The sequence below is a fragment of the Caretta caretta genome, chromosome 3 (assembly GCF_965140235.1).
Source record: "Caretta caretta isolate rCarCar2 chromosome 3, rCarCar1.hap1, whole genome shotgun sequence".
NCBI lineage: Eukaryota > Metazoa > Chordata > Testudines > Cheloniidae > Caretta > Caretta caretta.
In genome coordinates this window covers 2,730,615-2,749,257 of record NC_134208.1, presented here as the reverse complement: position 1 = coordinate 2,749,257, position 18,643 = coordinate 2,730,615, and the positions used below count along the sequence as shown (strand labels likewise).

Genomic DNA, 18,643 nt, shown 5'->3' with positions numbered 1-18,643 from the left:
TTATAGCTGAAATTGAAAGGGGAATTTAAAGAGGCAGAATGCAAGTACCCAAGCTGGAATTTGTTAGGACATTTGAGGCTTAATCCCTATTAACTGCAAATACTGCCATAGGATTCTTAAATGACCACAAGGCCTTGGTTTTACATCCCCTCTTGAAAGACAGTACGAGTAAACTAATAGTTGCAAGTCAAGGCCATTGTGTTACATCTGTAATAATATATAGCCTGTAAAAGAAACCTTGCTGAACTAGTTCCCAATGCACTGGTTTATCTAAAAAATGACAGGGATCCTGAAGTCTGGCTGTCTCTTATGATTGCAATTGGCCTAATTCTTCTTATTGATTGACCTTCTTGCTGATATCCCTCTTTGTGTACTGCAGGTGAGTTCACCCCAGAAATGCAACTGAGAATACGGCAGGAGATTGAAAAGGAGAAGAAGGTGGAGCTATGGAAGGAACGATTCTTTGAGAGTTACTATGGTCAAAGGTAGGAACCTGGATTGTCTTTTCTCTCATGGCATGTCCTGAGGCACCAGTTCCCAGAATTCGGAGCTCATTTTCTTTCATGGGACCCTCTTTTTCACTGGGCTTCTAGGTTGATCGAGGGTCAACTCCATCTGGCTGTAATGGAATCACAGAAAAGACCTATTAGGTCATCTAGTTAATTCCTGGTCTGTGCTGGGTTGTTCCCTAAAGCATGGTTTCCAGTGCTCTATCCAATCTAGCTTTAGTGTTTCTTGCCTGCTGTAGTGGTGGATGTAGTCTAGGCTTCACAGCTCTCTTCCCCACCCCCATCCTCACAGTTTTGGAAGGTCCATCTCTTAAGGTTCTCTTGGCATATTCCAGCCAACTAATTTATTTGATATTTACTTTGTCTTTGATTGTGATTTTTGACCTTCACATGTTCCGCAGCTATGCAGAACCCTGTGAATTCCCTATTGTCTTGATTCACACGCTGTTGAGCTGAACTCTCAGAATAAGTATGGTGTGGATTTCACAGATTTTTCTGTCTGACTTATTCCTAGTTACAAGCAGCTTGCCTCCCCACTTAGGGATGAGGGTTTGCAGGACATTTCAGGTTTCTCGATCAGTAGCTGTATGCTATAAGAAAGTTAAAAGAACAGAGGTAGGATTGATATTGTAAAAATAATCAATAAAGTGTTCATCTCGCTACAGAACTTCAATGATGAGGAGCTCTGCTCAGCTCTGGGACATCACCTCGCCTTCTGCCCCATTCATCTGTGCTGCTTTAACCCACATGGAGCTTGGGCTGCGCCAAACCTTATTCTCATGATCATGAGAGTGCCCAAGTTCTGGTGGGTTAGTGACACAGACGGATGTGGGGCAGCAGGCGCTGGCTGATAGAGATGAGGTCTTCGTTTGGGAAACTGCCCGAAAGGTTAAGCCCTTGTTTAAAATACACTTGACAAGAGTGGACTTCACTAAAAAGTCAAGTGTCCTTTCCTGCAGTGTCTCCAGGTTCTTGCAGCAGGGGCATTATTTCAGAAAAATTCTTATGGGGGGGAGGGGTTGTCAGCATATAGAACATTCTATGTGATTATAATATATCCTGAAAAGTATGAGGTGAACCAAAAGTGGAAGACATCATGAAGAATATAGACCTATGAAAAGTCGGGGGAGGGGAGCAGACCAAGATCTGGGGAGGGCAACTGCCCCTCTTGGCCTGTAGTAAATGATACCCCTGCAGTAGGGACAACACACTAATGGAGATTCCTTGTACAAGGGCAGGATTGGAGGGAGCTGCAGGTCTGATTTCTGCACTTCTCAGAAATGGATACTGTTGTACCACATGACATCTCTGTCTGCCAAGAGTATCCTCTTGAAAAAGACAATGGTTATGAAACTAACGTGAGAAAGGGTTTAAAATCACGTTCGTTATCATTGGGCTGGTAGGAATCAATCCCATGGTGCTCTCTGGCTTCAGTAGACATTTGGCTTTTTATTCATGCCACTGACCAAGTTTGTGTGCTGGGGATGAATGCTGCATCAGCTGTTTTTCTGGGAATTCACGTTCAGATTTCCAGCTTGTTCATTTGTTACCCAGGCTGGTGGGGGATTAGGGGCTGCCTAGTGAGAAGCTCCCAGTTTCATGAGGGTACAGGGTTGAGAAAGATATTAGGTGTGGAGATCTTTAATCATCTGCAAACAGAAGTGCTCTCCTGGAGGAAGTTTATTCATTAACTTTTTTAGACTGAGGGTGCTTCAGTACTACACAAAATGCTGAAAAAAAACGGTGCACTCTCCTGGGGGGTTGTATCCATTTCCAGATCCTTTTTGTGAACTCCAGGGGAGCCAGGGGGAAGTCCTGTGGGTTTGTTGGAGTCTCCTACTGCTATACAGTTTAACCATTGGTCAAATCCTTCTCAGTTTGTGACCTGGGATAATTAGCATCTGTGTAGAAGGAGAGCCATGTAACAGGGCCCTTTTGGTTGATTTTTAAAGAGCGCCGGTGCAGGACCATTAAGTTCTGTGTGGGTTGGAAGAGTGATAGCTACAATGAAGAGCATCAAAAATGGTGGTCTTAAAATCAGGGGAAATGACATGTGTGAAGTGTTTCTTTAGGTTCTCATATGGATACAGAACCCGCTGCCCCCATTTTCATGGCAAAAGAATGCTTTTTTCAGACATACGTTTTACAACACATATTTTTTCTTCTTTCTTGTTAGTTCTGGAATGAGTCCTGAAGAATCCAAGAGACTGACAACATACACCAGCACGCCTGACACACAGGCCAGGAATCCACCAGCTGAACAGATGAAATGCATGCTAGTCTCCAAGGCACCACCCAGAAAAGAAGAGAGAACTCCTCTGTCAGAGTCTAAACCACAGGCGGTGCAGGTACCACCACCAGCAGTGAAAAAAGGAGGAGCGGAAAGAAGAGAAGATGTGCATCTCCAAATAGGCAAACCTGCAGCATCTGTAAATTCCTCAGCTAACAATGCACCGAAACTTAATGACCAAACTCTCTCTAGGCCTCTGAAGGGTACTGAGGGATCCATGCAAGCGAAGCCACAAGCTGCCTCTTGTCAGAAACCAGAAGAAGAAAGACAGCACACTCCATCCAAGGATCTGTCAGGAAAGGGGAACACAAGCACCTCAGCCTTGGCCCCAAACAAACCAAAGAGCCCCAAAGCAGGCGAAGCAGTGGCAAGCATGGCGAGTCAAGTGACTCCCCAGCAGACACCTAAAAAGGAACCCCCTGCAACTGAACAAATGGATGTCAGTGCTGAGGGCCTCAAGAGGAAGTCAGAGAGTCAGGAAGAAGCACCGATCAGTCCTGAAAAAAAGCCACGAATCATGGACAACTGCCAGTACCAGCAGTCATTTCGGACCCAACCACAGTCCTTTCCTGTGGCTGGGGAGGGGGCACAGGGGCGAAAGGTTCCCCCACTCAAGGTAAAGGAAACTGGAGCCAAGTCCATCATGGGGTTGTACAGGCCACTTCCACTGGTAACTCTTACAAAAATGTTTTGTGTCTATTTTGATTTCAACTGTCCATGTAAATCCCACTACTTTCATGTTATAGTAATGAAAGTAGTTGATACAGGAATACCAAGACCTGCTATGTGGCCACGGGAGTCTGCTGGCCTGCTGATTAGGTTAAATAAAGCTCTCTAACACATGCACTCTTGTCAGAGGGTATTTCAGGTCAATAGAGTGGCACAGTTGTGAAAGCCCCTTCACAAGTTGGTACCACAGGATTAAATTAGATAGTTTGTTTTTAAAAAATCTTTACCAGCCATTTTTTCCATTTAATTTAACTGAAGACTACTAAGGATTTGTCTTAATGTATAGATTTCTGAATGCTGCAGGTTTAGAATTTGTGGATAGAAAATTTCCTTCCGCTCAGTGGTGTCTCTTTCCTACTTTTTTCCAGATTCCTGTCTCCAGAATCTCCCCGATGCCATTTCTTGCTAGCCAGGTCTCTCCCAGGGCTTGCTTTCCAACCTCTGTCACCAGTCCTGGAAGAACAGGGGCCAGAACTTTGGCAGACATCAAAGCAAAAGCCCAGCTGGCCAAGGCCCAGAGGGCAGCTGCTGCAGCCGCCGCCGCTGCCGCCGCCTCCAATGGGGGAGCCGTCCCAGGGCCCGGCCCAGGAGGTGGTGGTGGTCCAGGCGGGGGAGGAAGAGCGGAGAAGAGTGGTACAGCAGCAAGTGGAACCAATGAAACTGGAATTAAAGGCAGTGCACTGGAACTGGCAGGAACTGGAAGCGGGGGAAGTACGAGAAGGCCTTTTCCCCATTGTCCAGCGTCCCATTCCCAAGCGGAGACCCAGGCCACGGAGTGGACATCCCCTCTCAGTGTCTCTAGAGCACAACTACAGCAAACGCCCACAGTACAATCCAGAACTGCAACCAGCAACGGAGGCAAAGATTCGTCATCACCAGCCCCACCAGCATTAGAGAAAATGAACAGAATAAAAGTGAGCCCTCCCAATGTGACTGTAAGTCAGGTTTCCAGACCATCTGTGGTCTCAAGCCACATATATACTCTCAGTAATGACAGACAAGAGAGAGCACCTTCAGCTCCAGCAGGTCTAAGCCAGATCTCAGGGGCACCGCCTGTCAGGGATGAAGCAGTCTATGTCAATGTATCCAGAGCAGGTACTGACAAAAATGTGACTAAGTCAGCACTTACTACCACAGAAGAGACCAGCTTAAGTATTCCTAAGAGCAAACCTCTTTCCCCTCTGATGTCTTCGCTGACAGCGGTAACCTCAGAAACTCAGGCTGGTGTTGTGGTAGCATCTACTATATCTACTCCATCCTATAGCACTTTGTCAGTAGCCCCTAGCCTTAAAGTACATCTAGCTCCCTTGAGCACAAGTGGGCCCCTCCTGAAGACGAGCTCCAGTATTCCTGCTAACAATCCTTTGGTCACCCAGCTGCTCCAAGGTAAAGATGTCCCAATGGAACTAATCATGCCTAAGCCTCTCACCAAAGTAGAAATGAAAACTGTCCCACTAGCTCCAAATGAATCAAAAGAGTCGGCATTTTCCAGTGCCACAAGCACAGCTGGGAATGGCTCTGGAGGGGAAAGTGGCGAGAGACAATCAAATTTAGCCATGCAACAACTTGGAAAGATATTTTTCCCAAGCAGGCAGCTGCCCCATGTTCCAAGGACATTTCCCCTCTTCTCCGGAAAGGACTTGAGGAGCACTAGTATTGACCAATACCAGTGCCAAGAGGCACTCGACAAAGCCACTCAAGAGCAGATCCTTCAGACTCTTATCAAGCGGGTCCAGAGGCAGAATCTGTTTTCAGTCCTGCAGCCTTCACAGCTCAGCCTCGTTCACTCAGGTTTCCAGTTAGACAACAGCTCCACCAGTCAGAGATTCATGCTGGGTTTCATGGGCAGGAGGACATCCAAGCCTGCTATGTCTGGCCATTACCTGCTGAATATTTCCACCTATGGTCGCGGCTCGGAGAGTTTCAGGAGAGGTCTGTCCATGAATCCTGAGAACCGCTTGTGTCTGCATGATCCTTCTAATGATCCAAAAATAGAATGTGGGGAATGTGAAGAAATAGCTGGCAATGGTAGTAGCAGTGCTGAAGAAGATGCAGATGATGAGAGTACTGGTGATGAACATGAACATATCATTGTAAAAGAGGAACCCCTGGTTTCCCAGGTCTCTGGCCAGCATGAAAGAGAACAGGTATCACAAAGCGTAAACGCTTCTTCAGATTGCAATGTGCCTGTTAGAAAGAATGTAAAGAAGGAGGCAGTCTTATCTCAGCAAGCAGCAGCCCGCCCAGAGAGTGTTCACCAGTTCCCAGGAGGCCAGGTGTTTGATGGAACTGCATTAGCAAGAGATTTAATTCAGGCAGCCCAGGAGCAAATGGCTCATGCTATGAGGGGAAAAATGATGCACCGCAATCCTGAGGCTTACAGCGCTTCTGCACCATCTGCAGACCCTGTGTTGCAGCAACCTCCACTACTTTCCCATTCACACCCTTCAAAGCTATATGGAAACACTGCAGCACAGCTCATTGGTCCTAGTTATAGTGGCACTATAAATGTCTCCACCTCTCCAGACGTAAACCAAGGGTCTCTCATGACTGGGCTGTCCGAGTGCAATCAGTTGGCCAGTAGCATGGGGAACGTCATGTCTTTCTCTGTGACTGTAACCACCATTCCCGCCAGCCAGGCTATGAACCCTGGCAACCACAATCAGACCATCCCAGTTCAAGCCTTTGGTGATGACAACAACATGGAGGATTCACCTTCTAAATGCTACTGCAGGTTGAAAGCCATGATCATGTGCAAGGGTTGTGGTGCCTTCTGCCATGACGACTGCATTGGCCCCTCTAAGCTCTGTGTCTCCTGCCTTGTAGTACGGTAACTGAGACATATGAGATGAGGAGAAGGATGGCTTGGTTTTGTGCCTCCTTTTGAAATTCTTCGCAGGAAGAAAGAGGGGTTTTACTGCCTTGCACAAGAGACACATTACTGAATCAGGAATACAGAGTAGCGTTCTTCGTTCATTGAAGAAAGAGCACCTTGTTGTATAGTGAGTCTAAGCGAGCTCAACTATGTGAATTGTGACAAGAGTTTGCACTTAAGGAATCATGTAAATATGTCACATTATTTTGTTTAAAAATTATTTTTTCAATCTTTTAGGAGACAATGTTTGACTTGTACTGCAGATTCATTAACCACACCTCCTATCAGTCCCTATCCCTGGTTAGCCTAAGCTCTGCTCTATATTGATGACAGAACTTCCAGCCAAACTTTAGCCCCTTGGTCTTTCCATAGCAAAAGAGACGAACAAGAAGAATTAAAAGAACTGAGAGATCAAGAAGATTTAAGCCTTTATGCTATCTGGCACAGAACTTTGAGGTTTGGAGCATCAGTTCAGGGTTGGCTCAGTCTTTTGATCATTCAGATGATTGGGAAGTGGGAGGCATTAGTTTTATAACAGCCTTTCAAATGGTTGCCTATCAGTTTCCCCCTGACTCTAAGTTTCTGGAAGCCAAAGTGGGTTGTGCAATAGTGGCTGGGGTTTTTTGGTTGCATACCATCCCCTTTCCAACTCATCAGTTACAATAACATTGTCCATGGGAAGGCAACACCATGGTTCTCAACTACTTCTGGGAGATTGGAAAGGCAACTATAGTAGTCATCATCTTCAAGAACTCAAGTAATAAAAAGCAACTAGTGACTATCAGCAACTCTAGGAGACCATTTAAAGCAGAGATCTCTAATATGAATTGAACTACATGTCAGAAACTTGCTTTATGAGGCATTACAGTCTTAGTACTGAGGTGTCTCCCCCACAGTTTCCAACCATCAAACAGGACAATACATTACACAAGTTAAATGCACTAAATGACACCTGCTGAAATATTGTTTGCCAGGAAGCTTGCCATGGCTAATGAAGACCTCCACAATAAGCTAATGTATGGAAAAGATCATATATCTAGCTAAGTGTAAGGCATGGGACCCAAGGGTTGGGTTGGCTGCATCATTGTCCCCTGAGGACATTTCTTCAAGTTTCAAAACATCAAATCCTTTGGCCTGATCTCCACATTTTACTCAGAGACCCAGGATTCTAGCAGTAGAAGTCACAAGTCAAGAATGAGGAGCACTGGCAGAAGTAGGTGGGGATCATAGGACTGGCATAGTGGGGGCTACTGTCATGAATGAGGTTACTGGCAAAGCTGTGTGTGAGGAGATTACCCAGAGCTGGCCTACCTAATGCCAGGTTGCAGCTAGTGATATCAATCCTTCACTCTCAAGAGCATTAATATTCACAGTGTCTGCCAAATTAATCAATCAGAATTGAACAGGTATTACAGCACCATCATCTCAGCAACAAGAATGTGTAACAGGCTGACCCGTAAAGTACTTAAATACCCAGCCCTTCCCATGGTGTGAGAGTTAAGCATACTCCAGCTCAAATTTCACAATATCAAAGCACTAGATTATCTATAGGTAAAGTCCTCTTCCCAGCAAAGAACATCAGTCTCAAGAATCGCATCCAGTCCATGTTGTCTCTGTTTGAGAAACAAATAAGTCGATTAGATAGAAATTCATGTATCTTTTTGATGAAAGGGCATAGAAATCACTTTTAATCCAAAGGCATTTTTAAAATGAAGCAATATTAAAAAAGTAGGTGTGATAAGTTATCATTAGATACACCATTAGCTAGTCCTCTCAGAGCTTTGGGCTTTTTTTCCAGTTTGAATGTACTCCTCCTCCTTCCCCTCACATGAAAAGAGTATCTGGGGTGCTGTTATTAAATGTAGGCAATGTAGATGACTGTACACAATGCATTTTATCGAACGGTGGCAATTTATTTGTTGATGAAAACGTTGAGTGCCTAACCCCTCAATACTGAAAATATCTCCCTCCCTGCCTGTCTGTGGGTGCCACCTTCCAAATCAAGATTATCAACAGTGAAATATCATAAACTGTATTATATTCCCATCTTCAGTCTTGCTCATCCTAAATTTGTTGGGGGAGTATGTCCCCTAATTGTACCTAGGTAAATATTTTTAAATCCATTGCTCCATGGCAGAAAAATTAACACCAACAAAAATAGCCCCTTGTTTTTTGAGACATGCCAAATGTGCACTGTCAGCAGCATTTCACCAGTAAGCAAACAATATCCCCAGATTTGGCACATACCAGATACTATAGCTAGTGATGTGGGTGTGCATGCAAAAAAGCAAACCAAGCAAAAGAACCATTTTGGCTTCTGCCGTGCAAAACCACTTATTCTGTCACAGAGGTATACTTTTGCTTTATCGACCTAGTGCATTCTAGAGCAAGGGCCCATTAGGGTAGTAACGCAATACTTCCAATTTTCCTCCGGTGCAAGAAGCATCCTTTGAATTATGGAATACCGTGTCAGATGGACATTATGGTATCATGCACACAGCTAACTGGTAACTAAAATGAACAAGACTCCTGTTCTCTGAAGCACTGAGAGACATACATCCATTTCTGTTTCCTTGCTATCTCAGGGCTTGTCTACACAGGAAAGTTTTACCAGTTATACTGGTATAATGATGTATCTTCTTCTTCCTTGCCACTTCCCCAATCAGGGTCAGCAGCTTTTATAGCCTTCTTCCAAAACTCATGACTGTACGCCTGGTTGTCCTGCGAATTGGTCTAAGGTCAGTTGATATCCAGTCTGTGTACCGAGTTTTTGATCTCCCCATTGGGAATAGGTATAATGTTGTTTATATATAAATATATATACTGGTATAACTCCTTCCCACCTGACATATACTAAACCAAAAAAGGCACCCCTTTGCTGTACATGCTGTAACTCCCCTGTTTGGATGCTGCAGGCATGAACTATAGAGTACCTAGTTCTTGTTGACTTACTCCTGGTTAAAACACAGACTAGGTACCTTTTAGTTCTCGCCCACATGGTCTGTGCAGGGGAGTTACAGCTTGTCATGCTAGTGACTACTGCAATTCACACCCCATATTCCAAACTGGAGGTTATGTAGACAAGCCCTTACACCAGAATAATAGTGACATCCAGGGGGAGTTATATTGGTATATCGGTTTTTAAATCCACACCCTAGTTTATACAGGTGCAATTTTCCTAGGTTGACAAGCCTCATAAGAAGGGAGTAGAAGACATTGAGGGAACAGCACAAAGTGGCCTGTGGGCCAGTTTGTGTTGGTTGGGATTTTATGCCTGTTGCAACTTTCACTTTAAAAGACCTGAAGTTTTGTTTTCAGCAGTATATTTTAAAATAGAAGTAAAGCCCCTAATTTTGATTCCAACCTTAATTCCCTTAAAATTTGTGGTGTCACCTCAGGTGGAGTTTGTATGTCTGGCTTCCCATGTTCTGTTCACCTATTTCTCTCTGTGAGATGCTGCTTGTGAGTCATAAGTAGCTGCTGTTGCATGAAATACTACTTCAGGAACTGAATTACTTTACAGAGTCATTATCCCAGCAAGAAGGGAACTAGATCTAGTAAGTGTCCAGTTTGGATTTGTAATGACCACTGAGATGTCAGTAGGACTCCACAGATCCTTTTAGTGGTCACTATAACCTTATTAGATGATGATCTAGAGGTTTACAGCTCAGTTTAGTGCCTTAGCTATATTTGGTTGGGTCAATAGTTTTACTGTTGCTACCCCTTCCCAATATGATGAATCCTCTTGGCTGGAAGGTTTTGATCTCACCACAATTAAACAAGCTCTTTATCTGGAACTTGATAGAACAGTATCCCTAGGTTCACCAGCGGGCATTAAGCAGCTAGGTAACCATTAGAAAGGATGGGGTTTGGATTACTGAACATTTCAACAAGAATAGGTCTGCCAAAAACCATGACAGCTTTGCACATTTCACAATGCTGGGTATTGAATAACAGTTGTTTCAGATAGGAAAACCTGAAGCCAAAGTAGGAATATTCCCTTTGTTAGTCAGCAGTCTTGGTGCTAAGACTTTTCCCTTCAGCCCCAGTTCTTTCTAATCATCTGTCCTAAAATGTTTCCTCCAGCAAAATAACAAACCTTTCCTATTGGCTACTGTTAGTCAAGGGACATTGTGGAGTAATCTAGACGTAACAGTTTTGGCTTTGGCATCCAATAGCACTTTATAATAAATGCCAATGTAAAATAGAATACCCAAACTATTTTACAACACCTAATGTCAAAGCAATGTTTGTGACATAAAACATTACAACAAGAAAAGGTTATTTAGATTTAAATCTTCCCCTGCTTGGATTGCAATACAGACCCTGCAGCATGAGAACCAGAAAGTGAAACTGATCAGTCTGATTTCACAGTTCAGTGCAAAGAATAAATACTTTTATATACACATTCCATGAATGGAGAAGTAAATGGAATCTTAGAAATGATTTTCAAGTTTCTGAGATAGCATTAGTAACAGGGAAGGAAACTTGTTTTTAGGTTGACAATGTCTCTTTTTAAACGTGAGGAAAAGACTGATACTATGTAAATGATGGACCCTATCAGCAGAGTTGTACTTAGGTTTGCAACAGTAAAAATGTTAAGGAAGCCATTTCCTGAAAGTTAATTATTGGACAGATGAGTAACTGCCAGATGTCCTCACTGCTTGTCATTACTGCTTAAATTACGTCCATTTAAATTGTTCTAGAGGCTGTTAAGAACATTATGGGCCCAGTTCTTTCTCATTCTCATGAGTGGTCCTGTGGAATACAAGAATATACATGTGAGTAAAGGAGGCAGCGCTGGACACTGTAATTGGAACTGGGTTGTGTTTGCTTTAGTCCAATGAGGAAGGCTTTCCGCATTTAATTTAGAGTAATCTTCGTTAGAGTAATTTTTCAAAAGTAGCCACCAGTTTTAGGATGCCTCAATCCTGGGGACTGGATTCTGCGGAGTGTCCACAATTCCAGCTTTCAGCACCTCCGAAAATCAGGCCTAAGGGTGTTAGATGGAGTACTCAAAATTGAAGATCACTTCTGAAAACGTGACTGTTACAGTGGAGGTGGGAGGACAAGGGGTGGCATCCTCCCGTTTGGGTGTTGCCAGCTGCTGCAGCTAGCATGGCTTTTATCACAGGAGGGAAGGAGCCCTTTGTTAGGAAGTTACTGCCTGTGGCACCTCACAGCTCTGGAAACTATCTTCAATTAATCGAGAAAGAAAAGGAGGACTTGTGGCACCTTAGAGACTAACCAATTTATCTGAGCATCAGCTTTCGTGAGCTACAGCTCACTTCATCGGATGATGTGAGCTGTAGCTCACGAAAGCTGATGCTCAGATAAATTGGTTAGTCTCTAAGGTGCCACAAGTCCTCCTTTTCTTTTTGCGAATACAGACTAACACGGCTGCTACTCTGAAACCTGTAATTAATCCAGAGTGCATGAAACCAGCATGGGTGAGAGAGAATCTCTTAAAAACTTCAAGTCCTGTTGCTACCAGCAGGGAGAACGGCTCAAATGTTTGCTAGGATGACAATGAGTTTTCTTTGTTACTTTTTTTTAATGCTATACGTTTGATACAAAAGAAGATCAATTTTAAGAGCTTACAGTAATATATTTTAAGTAATATATATTTTAATATTTGTGTAAAAAATGACAAAGGAAGATTTGTGAACTAGATATACAGGGTATTGTGTGTGTGCAGTTTCTCAGCAGGGCCGAGACGATTTCCCTGGCAGGGGAACTGAAAGCACTTGGGTTTTCCATTAATGCAATAAAAGTGGGGATTCTTAAAACAAAAATCCAATAGTGTTTACCAGATGCTCTTTCATTTTGTTTGGCCACAAGGCTTGTAAACATGATTTAGAAGATGATAAACTTTTGTCTGTCTTTTGCCTTTTTAAAAGGGACTTAAATTGGAATAGAGGGTATGTATAGAAAATTCAAGGTGACACCATTTTAAAAGTCGTATTTTTTCACAAATAATATAGAAGAATCATATTTTACATAAGAATTTTAAGTATTTGAAATAAATATGTATATAAATATACTGTATGTACTTCATATATTCTTTTATTTTACGTTTAATTGTATTAAAAATATTGGAGCTGGTTGGAGTTCCTACCTATGTATTAATGTAAAAGAGAGAGAGAGGAGCACTGCCTCTTGCCATTGCAGCAGTTGCTGCTGCAGCAGATTGTAGGGTAGCAAAAAAGCTTGACGCGCCGCAGCGAATGAATTGGACTAGGTTAGCTGTTTTAGAAATACAGCACAGAATTTTTTTTTCAGTCTTGTGTCCTGTTTGTGTGTCCGTTTATGTTCTGTCCTATCGTGGAACAATCAATGGTGAGAAGACAAGGAGTTGAGGTGGAGCTTTATACAAGCACTGCCGAAGAGACATAGTGGTACAAAGCTACTCAACTAAAATCAAAAGCAACCATTAGAATTTTAATAAATGTAGCTAATAGTTTAATTCTTATGTCGTCCTCTGATAGCGCAGATGGGGAATGAATACAACTTGCCAAGAGCCTCAGTATATTTGGGATTTCAAGGCAACACTCTCTTAACGAGTTTTCTTTTCTAGGATCTTGGGTCCAATATCACTGTAGAGAGTGATGTGTGCCATCAGTCACTACTGGAAGATGGAATGGGTTTTCTTCTACTATACTTGGGCAGGACCCCTAGAAAACTCCCTAAGGGGAAGCACTAGTAAATCTGCTGAGACTGCTGGCAACATTCATCATAGGAATTCTGTTTCCAAGATGCTGTAACTTGGACACAAGAATTCCCAGAGGTACAAGATCACAAATTATATGAATATAAAAAAGACAAAATTCTAGTTAGAAGGGAAATGATAGGTGGCTGCAGACTACCTGAACAATCAGCTATGATACATGTGCATTATATACAGCACATCCAGTGCAGTTTACCTAATAGTGGCCCCAAACCTGTGAAGTGCTCAGCATCTTCAATTACCATTGAAATCAGTGGCAGCTGAGGTTGCAATGCACCTTACAGGATTAGACTAAAGTCCATAGTGTATGTGTCACCGCTGATTTGTATTGTAATATCACATCCATTCCCCCACACCCCATTATTACATCACAGATGCATAAAGAGTAAAGCTCTTATGGCAATGTTCAGGGTTAGATTAACCCAATCATTCAAGAACACAGTACATTTAAGTTGCTGCCCTTTTGATCAGTGGCTCCAATTCTGGGCCTTCCTCTGTCCCCCAGACACCAACTCTGCAGACATACAGGGGCTGTAAAGCTAGCAAATCTCCCCAGCAGGAAAGGTCTCCCCTTGGTGGCATAAGAGAGACAGAATTGACTCTGTCAGTCCCTGGTGTGGGGCAATACTGAGCAAGGGAGGAGGCATGGCTAGAACTTGCTGCACTTTGGCTGTTCTGGGCTGACAGAAGGCTCCAGAATCTGGTGCATAAAGGTGAAACACAGACACTTTGCCCCTTCACCTTTTGGAGGTGCTGCGCTCACCTCAAATGTACCCCAAATTGGAGCCACTGTGTTTACCATAGCCCAAACCGCTCTGCCGCAACTGCTGGAATCTCTCTGATAAACAAGAATTGTGTTCACAAAAACTCTCTGTGATCGGGGTTTGTGGGAAGGGACATTGAATGCAAAAAAGCTATTTGATTTGTGTTAAGGGTTTGACTTTAAAGAAAACTCAAAGACAGACAGTTTTGTTATTGTTAAGATTATTTTCCAAACACCCCCAAATATGCCAGGCCTCTATTTACATACACAGAGTGAGATCATTTTTTAATAAAGTCATTTTATCTTTCTTTCTCTGACTTGCAGTCTGCACATTCAAAGGGGTTTTCACTCTAAACAGCTGCACTAGAAGAAGGTGACACTGTTTGGGTGTGTCTACGTATCTATAACTAGAGTGTATATGTGTGTGTGTGTATATACAACTATATTTTACATAAATGTACCTACAAAGGCTGTAAGTCCATCTCAGGATTCTGGTGACATGAATTTTGAGAACAAAGTTTGAGTTACCACAACCCTGATGTGGAGTTACAGTTTTTATATTTGTTTTAATATTTAAAATATATGGGTTAGAAACAAATATACAGTATGTGTTGTTTTGATCTGCACTTTGTCTAAACATTCCTAGTCCTGCTGGTACTGCTGCAGCTCCCATCCCTTCCTGCCCCGTTTAAAACTTAGAAGCCAACTTTTCCCCTCTGGGTTTTCTTTCAGTTGCACTTCTCAGAGGCTGATTAGTGTTTCTATGCAAAAAGCTGTGCCAAGAGTGTAATAGTCCTGGGTTTGGTCTTTTATAGTAGGACATCACAGCTGAACTCCAGCCCCAACACTGGGAAAAGTGAGCTGATGGCTGATGCAGCCCGTTGGCAATTTGATTCTGAAATAGTCCCTTTGCAAACTAGCAGAGTCAAGCAATCAAACTTAACTAAGTAGTAGTCAAATAAGAAACCTGTCATTTTCTGTTATCCAGTGATAAGTTTGACCTGAACAGTAAGATTATTGTAATTCACTCTCCTCCTTAATGAGGAAATGACACAATTTCCAGGCATTTAAAAAAACGTAATGGGTCAATTCCATTAAACCAGCAATCACAGCAGAGAGATGTGTGGCCCGTAATATGGCAGCTTTGCAGATTGGCAGAGTTCATTCTAGTAAACTGATTCTCTCCCCAAATGAAAAATAAAAATAATTTTAAAAGTCTGCTTCGGGGTCTGCTGTATAAGATTCCACCTTAACTTCTCACCAGCATTAAAAAGGATCTGAGGAGTGCTAAAAACAGCATATTTGTATCTTGTCACTTTGAGATATGTGTGTCCTTTGGAGGTAGCACTTTGAAAAGCGAAAGCCTGCCTTGTGGCTTATGTCTTATTGCAGATTAAGTTCCTCTTCCCCTCACTCCTTATTTTTGTCATGTAAAACTACCTGCTTCATAAATGAATGTAAAATACAATAGTTCTTCAGCACATGGATAAATGTGTATTTTATCTTAATGTTTCATTTTATGTTAAATAAAAGCATATGATTTATGGTCACCATTGCTGTTACTGTCTTTTTAAATGCTGCTCTCTTCCCCTTCAAGAACATGAAGCAGCAAGGTACACAACGCTGAATGACTTGATTTCGGGTCCGGCACTGCAGGAATGCCAAGTATGGTTTTTCTAAACCCTCTCCTTACATTTCATGGGGAAAGATTTGTTGTGAACACGAAGTTGTTAATAATCATTTTGCGTTTTTCTCGTGTTTCCTCTGAGGATCTCAAATTGCTTTAGAATTACATTAGTGCACCGTAAGGTATGAGTAAATATTATCCTCATTCGCAGATGAGGAAACCGAGACACAGACACATTGGCTTTCCCAAGGTCACTTATTGATTCCACAATCAGGAGTAGAATTCAGGTGTCCTGTCTCCCAGTCTTGTCCTTTAACCACAATACAAACTTCAAACCTGGCAGAGTGTGTTCTCTCCTCTGCAGAATCATCAGCTTTCCCCCCAGTCTTCTCCTGCAATCCAATCTGTTAACATGCATCCCCATTTACAAGTATGATTTTTCCAGCTGAAGCAACAGTGTGCACAGTTCTGTTGGCATAACAACAGGGTGTTGAGTTATGGAGCCACCCAGCGATTTCAAGCTGGCAGCAGCCCTGGTCTGCCCACAATGTGATTCTCCCAAGCCTCCTGCGCCTGATACTGACTCCATTCTAATTTTCTCTCCAACTCCTGTGGGAAAGAGCTGACCGGTCTGCTGAGGCAGCACACAGCTGATCCTTTAAGTTCTGAATTCCACAATCCCTTTCACCTCCTTAGCCTTCCCTTTCTTGTGCCTACTTCCACATCAAACACATGACTCATAAAGCCCTATGGATTTGAATGCTCAGAGATGAACTGAGTGTCCTTCAACTGCACTACACCTCCTCCATGTTCCTTAATATATTTCCTTACAAAGATTTCCAAAGCCATGCTACGGGCAACCCCAGAATTCCCTGCTAACACCATTCACTCACTCTAACCCTAAATTAAAAGTCACTTAAATTCTACTGGCTAGCCTAATAAATAATTTCTAACACTACACAATAAACATTTAACACTATAATGTGGAGGCATCCCTCCTAAATGGTAACCCATAAGAACGTAAGAATGGCCATAGTGGGTCAGATCAAAGGTCCATCTAGCCCAGTATCCTGTCTGCCGACAGTGGCCTATGCCAGGTGCCCCGAGGGAATGAACAGAACAGGGAATCCTCAAGTGATCCATCCCCTGTCGCTCATTCCCAGCTTCTGGCAAACAGAGGCTAGAGACACCATCCCTGTCCATCCTGGCTAATAGCCATCGATGGACCTATCCTCCATGAACTTATCTAGTTCTTTTTTTAACCCTGTTATAGTCTTTGCTTTCACAACATCCACTGGCAAAGAGTTCCACAGGTTGACTGTGCATTGTGTGAAAGAATACTTCCTTTTGTTTGTTTTAAACCTGCTGCCCGTTAATTTCATTTGGTGACCCCTAGTTCTTGTATTATGAGAAGGAGTAAATAACACTTCCTTATTTACTTTCTTCACACCAGTCATGATTTTATAGACCTCAGTCATATCCCCACTTAGTCTTCTCTTTTACAAGCTGTGAAAAGTCCCAGTCTTATTAATCTCTCCTCATACGGCAGCCGTTCCATACCCCTAATAATTTTTGTTGCCCTTTTCTGAACCTTTTCCAAGTCCAGTATATCTTTTTTGGGATGGGGCGACCACATCTGCATGCAGTAATTCAAGATGTGGGCATACCAGGGATTTATATAGAGGCAATATGATATTTTCTGTCTTATTATCTATCCCTTTCTTAATGATTCCCAACATTCTGTTCGCTTTTTTGACTGCTGCTGCACATTGAGTGGATGTTTTCAGAGGACTATCCACAGTGACTCCAAGATCTCTTTCTTGAGTGGTAACAGCTAATTTAGACTCCATCATTTTATATGTATAGTTGGGATTGTGTTTTCCAGTGTGCATTACTTTGCAATTACCAACATTGAATTTCATCTGCCATTTTGTTGCCCAGTCACCCAGTTTTGGGAGATCCTTTTGTAGCTCTTCGCAGTCTGCCTGGGACTTAACTATTTGAGTAGTTTTGTATCATCTGCAGATTTTGCCACCTCACTGTTTACCCCTTTTTCCAGATCATTTATGAATATGTGGAATAGGACTGGGCCCAGTACAGACCCTTGGGGGACACCACTATCTCCATTCTGAAAACTGACCGTTTATTCCTCCCCTTTATTTCCTATCTTTTAATCAGTTACCAGTTACCAATCCATGAGAGCACCTTCCCTCTTATCCCATGACTGCTTTTGAAGTGGGTTTAACAATTAACTTGAACAAGTCACACACAAAAAAGCATAGGATTGGGGGTTTACTCCCTCTCTTCCCTTAAGGGCTAGCAGGTTAGCAATCAAGAGGAGTTTACCCTGTCGGGCCCCACAGGGTGTAGTGGCAAGCTGGCACGGTCTGTCCTCAGTAGACAGATCAGGGGGTAGCCCAGGAGAGCAGGGGGACTAACGTAAAGTAGCTCAGACCTACACAGGTTCTGAACTGTGGCCAACCCCCCCCCTTACTCCCCCCGCAGGGCGCATCAACCCCCCTCTCCCTCCGGAGTGCACCAACCCCTCCTCCAGGGAGCACTAGGCCCCCCTCCATGGCCCATTGGGGCAGCTCTGCTGAGCAGGGGTTGGGCTAGGATGGACCCATGGTGGGGCTTGGTGGGCTCCATGTTACTTTGCAGCATCAGGGAGATCATTACTGGCCCCGTCTGGCTCCGTGTGTGTGTCTGTCAAAGGGCCTTTCCTGTCCGTCCCCCCGCCCCACGAGCCCAGCCAACACCCCCACCGCCCCAACAACACCCCCACCTGTTGTTCTTGGGCCAGGCCGGGGGTCCCAGGACCCTGTCTGCTGGGGCCAGGCTTGTGGTGAGCCGGGGAAGCGGAACTGCTGACCCCAGGCTGGGCTGGGTGGGGAGAGCGGCAGGGCTGTGGCCTTCCTGGGAGCACAACTAAACCATAAATCAACTCTCCCACCACCTCACAGTGTGTGTCACAGGGCTCCGATATGACTGCAATTGCAGCGTCAGGTACCTCAATATTGCAAATTCAACAAAGCTCTCTTAGCACGTCTATAAACTTTAAACGCGCATCTTGAAAGATTCAACAACACCCACAAGGTGTGACTCGTCAAGATTAAAAAACAA

The 18,643-nt window shown here is 43.4% G+C and overlaps 1 protein-coding gene across 6 annotated transcripts in view; it reads left to right on the top strand.

Annotated features, from left to right (window-relative positions):
• The window catches only part of ASXL2 (ASXL transcriptional regulator 2), a 246,614-nt gene extending 234,929 nt beyond the window's left edge, over positions 1-11,685 (top strand). For all 6 annotated transcript variants that reach the window (XM_048846047.2, XM_048846048.2, XM_075126275.1 and 3 more), the window contains 3 exons: positions 380-485; positions 2,686-3,415; positions 3,897-11,685. In XM_048846047.2, the coding sequence (XP_048702004.2) occupies positions 380-485; positions 2,686-3,415; positions 3,897-6,362 (3,302 nt within the window). In that variant the 3' untranslated portion in view covers positions 6,363-11,685. The remainder of the gene's footprint in view (positions 1-379; positions 486-2,685; positions 3,416-3,896) is intronic.
• Positions 11,686-18,643: the final 6,958 nt, after the last annotated feature.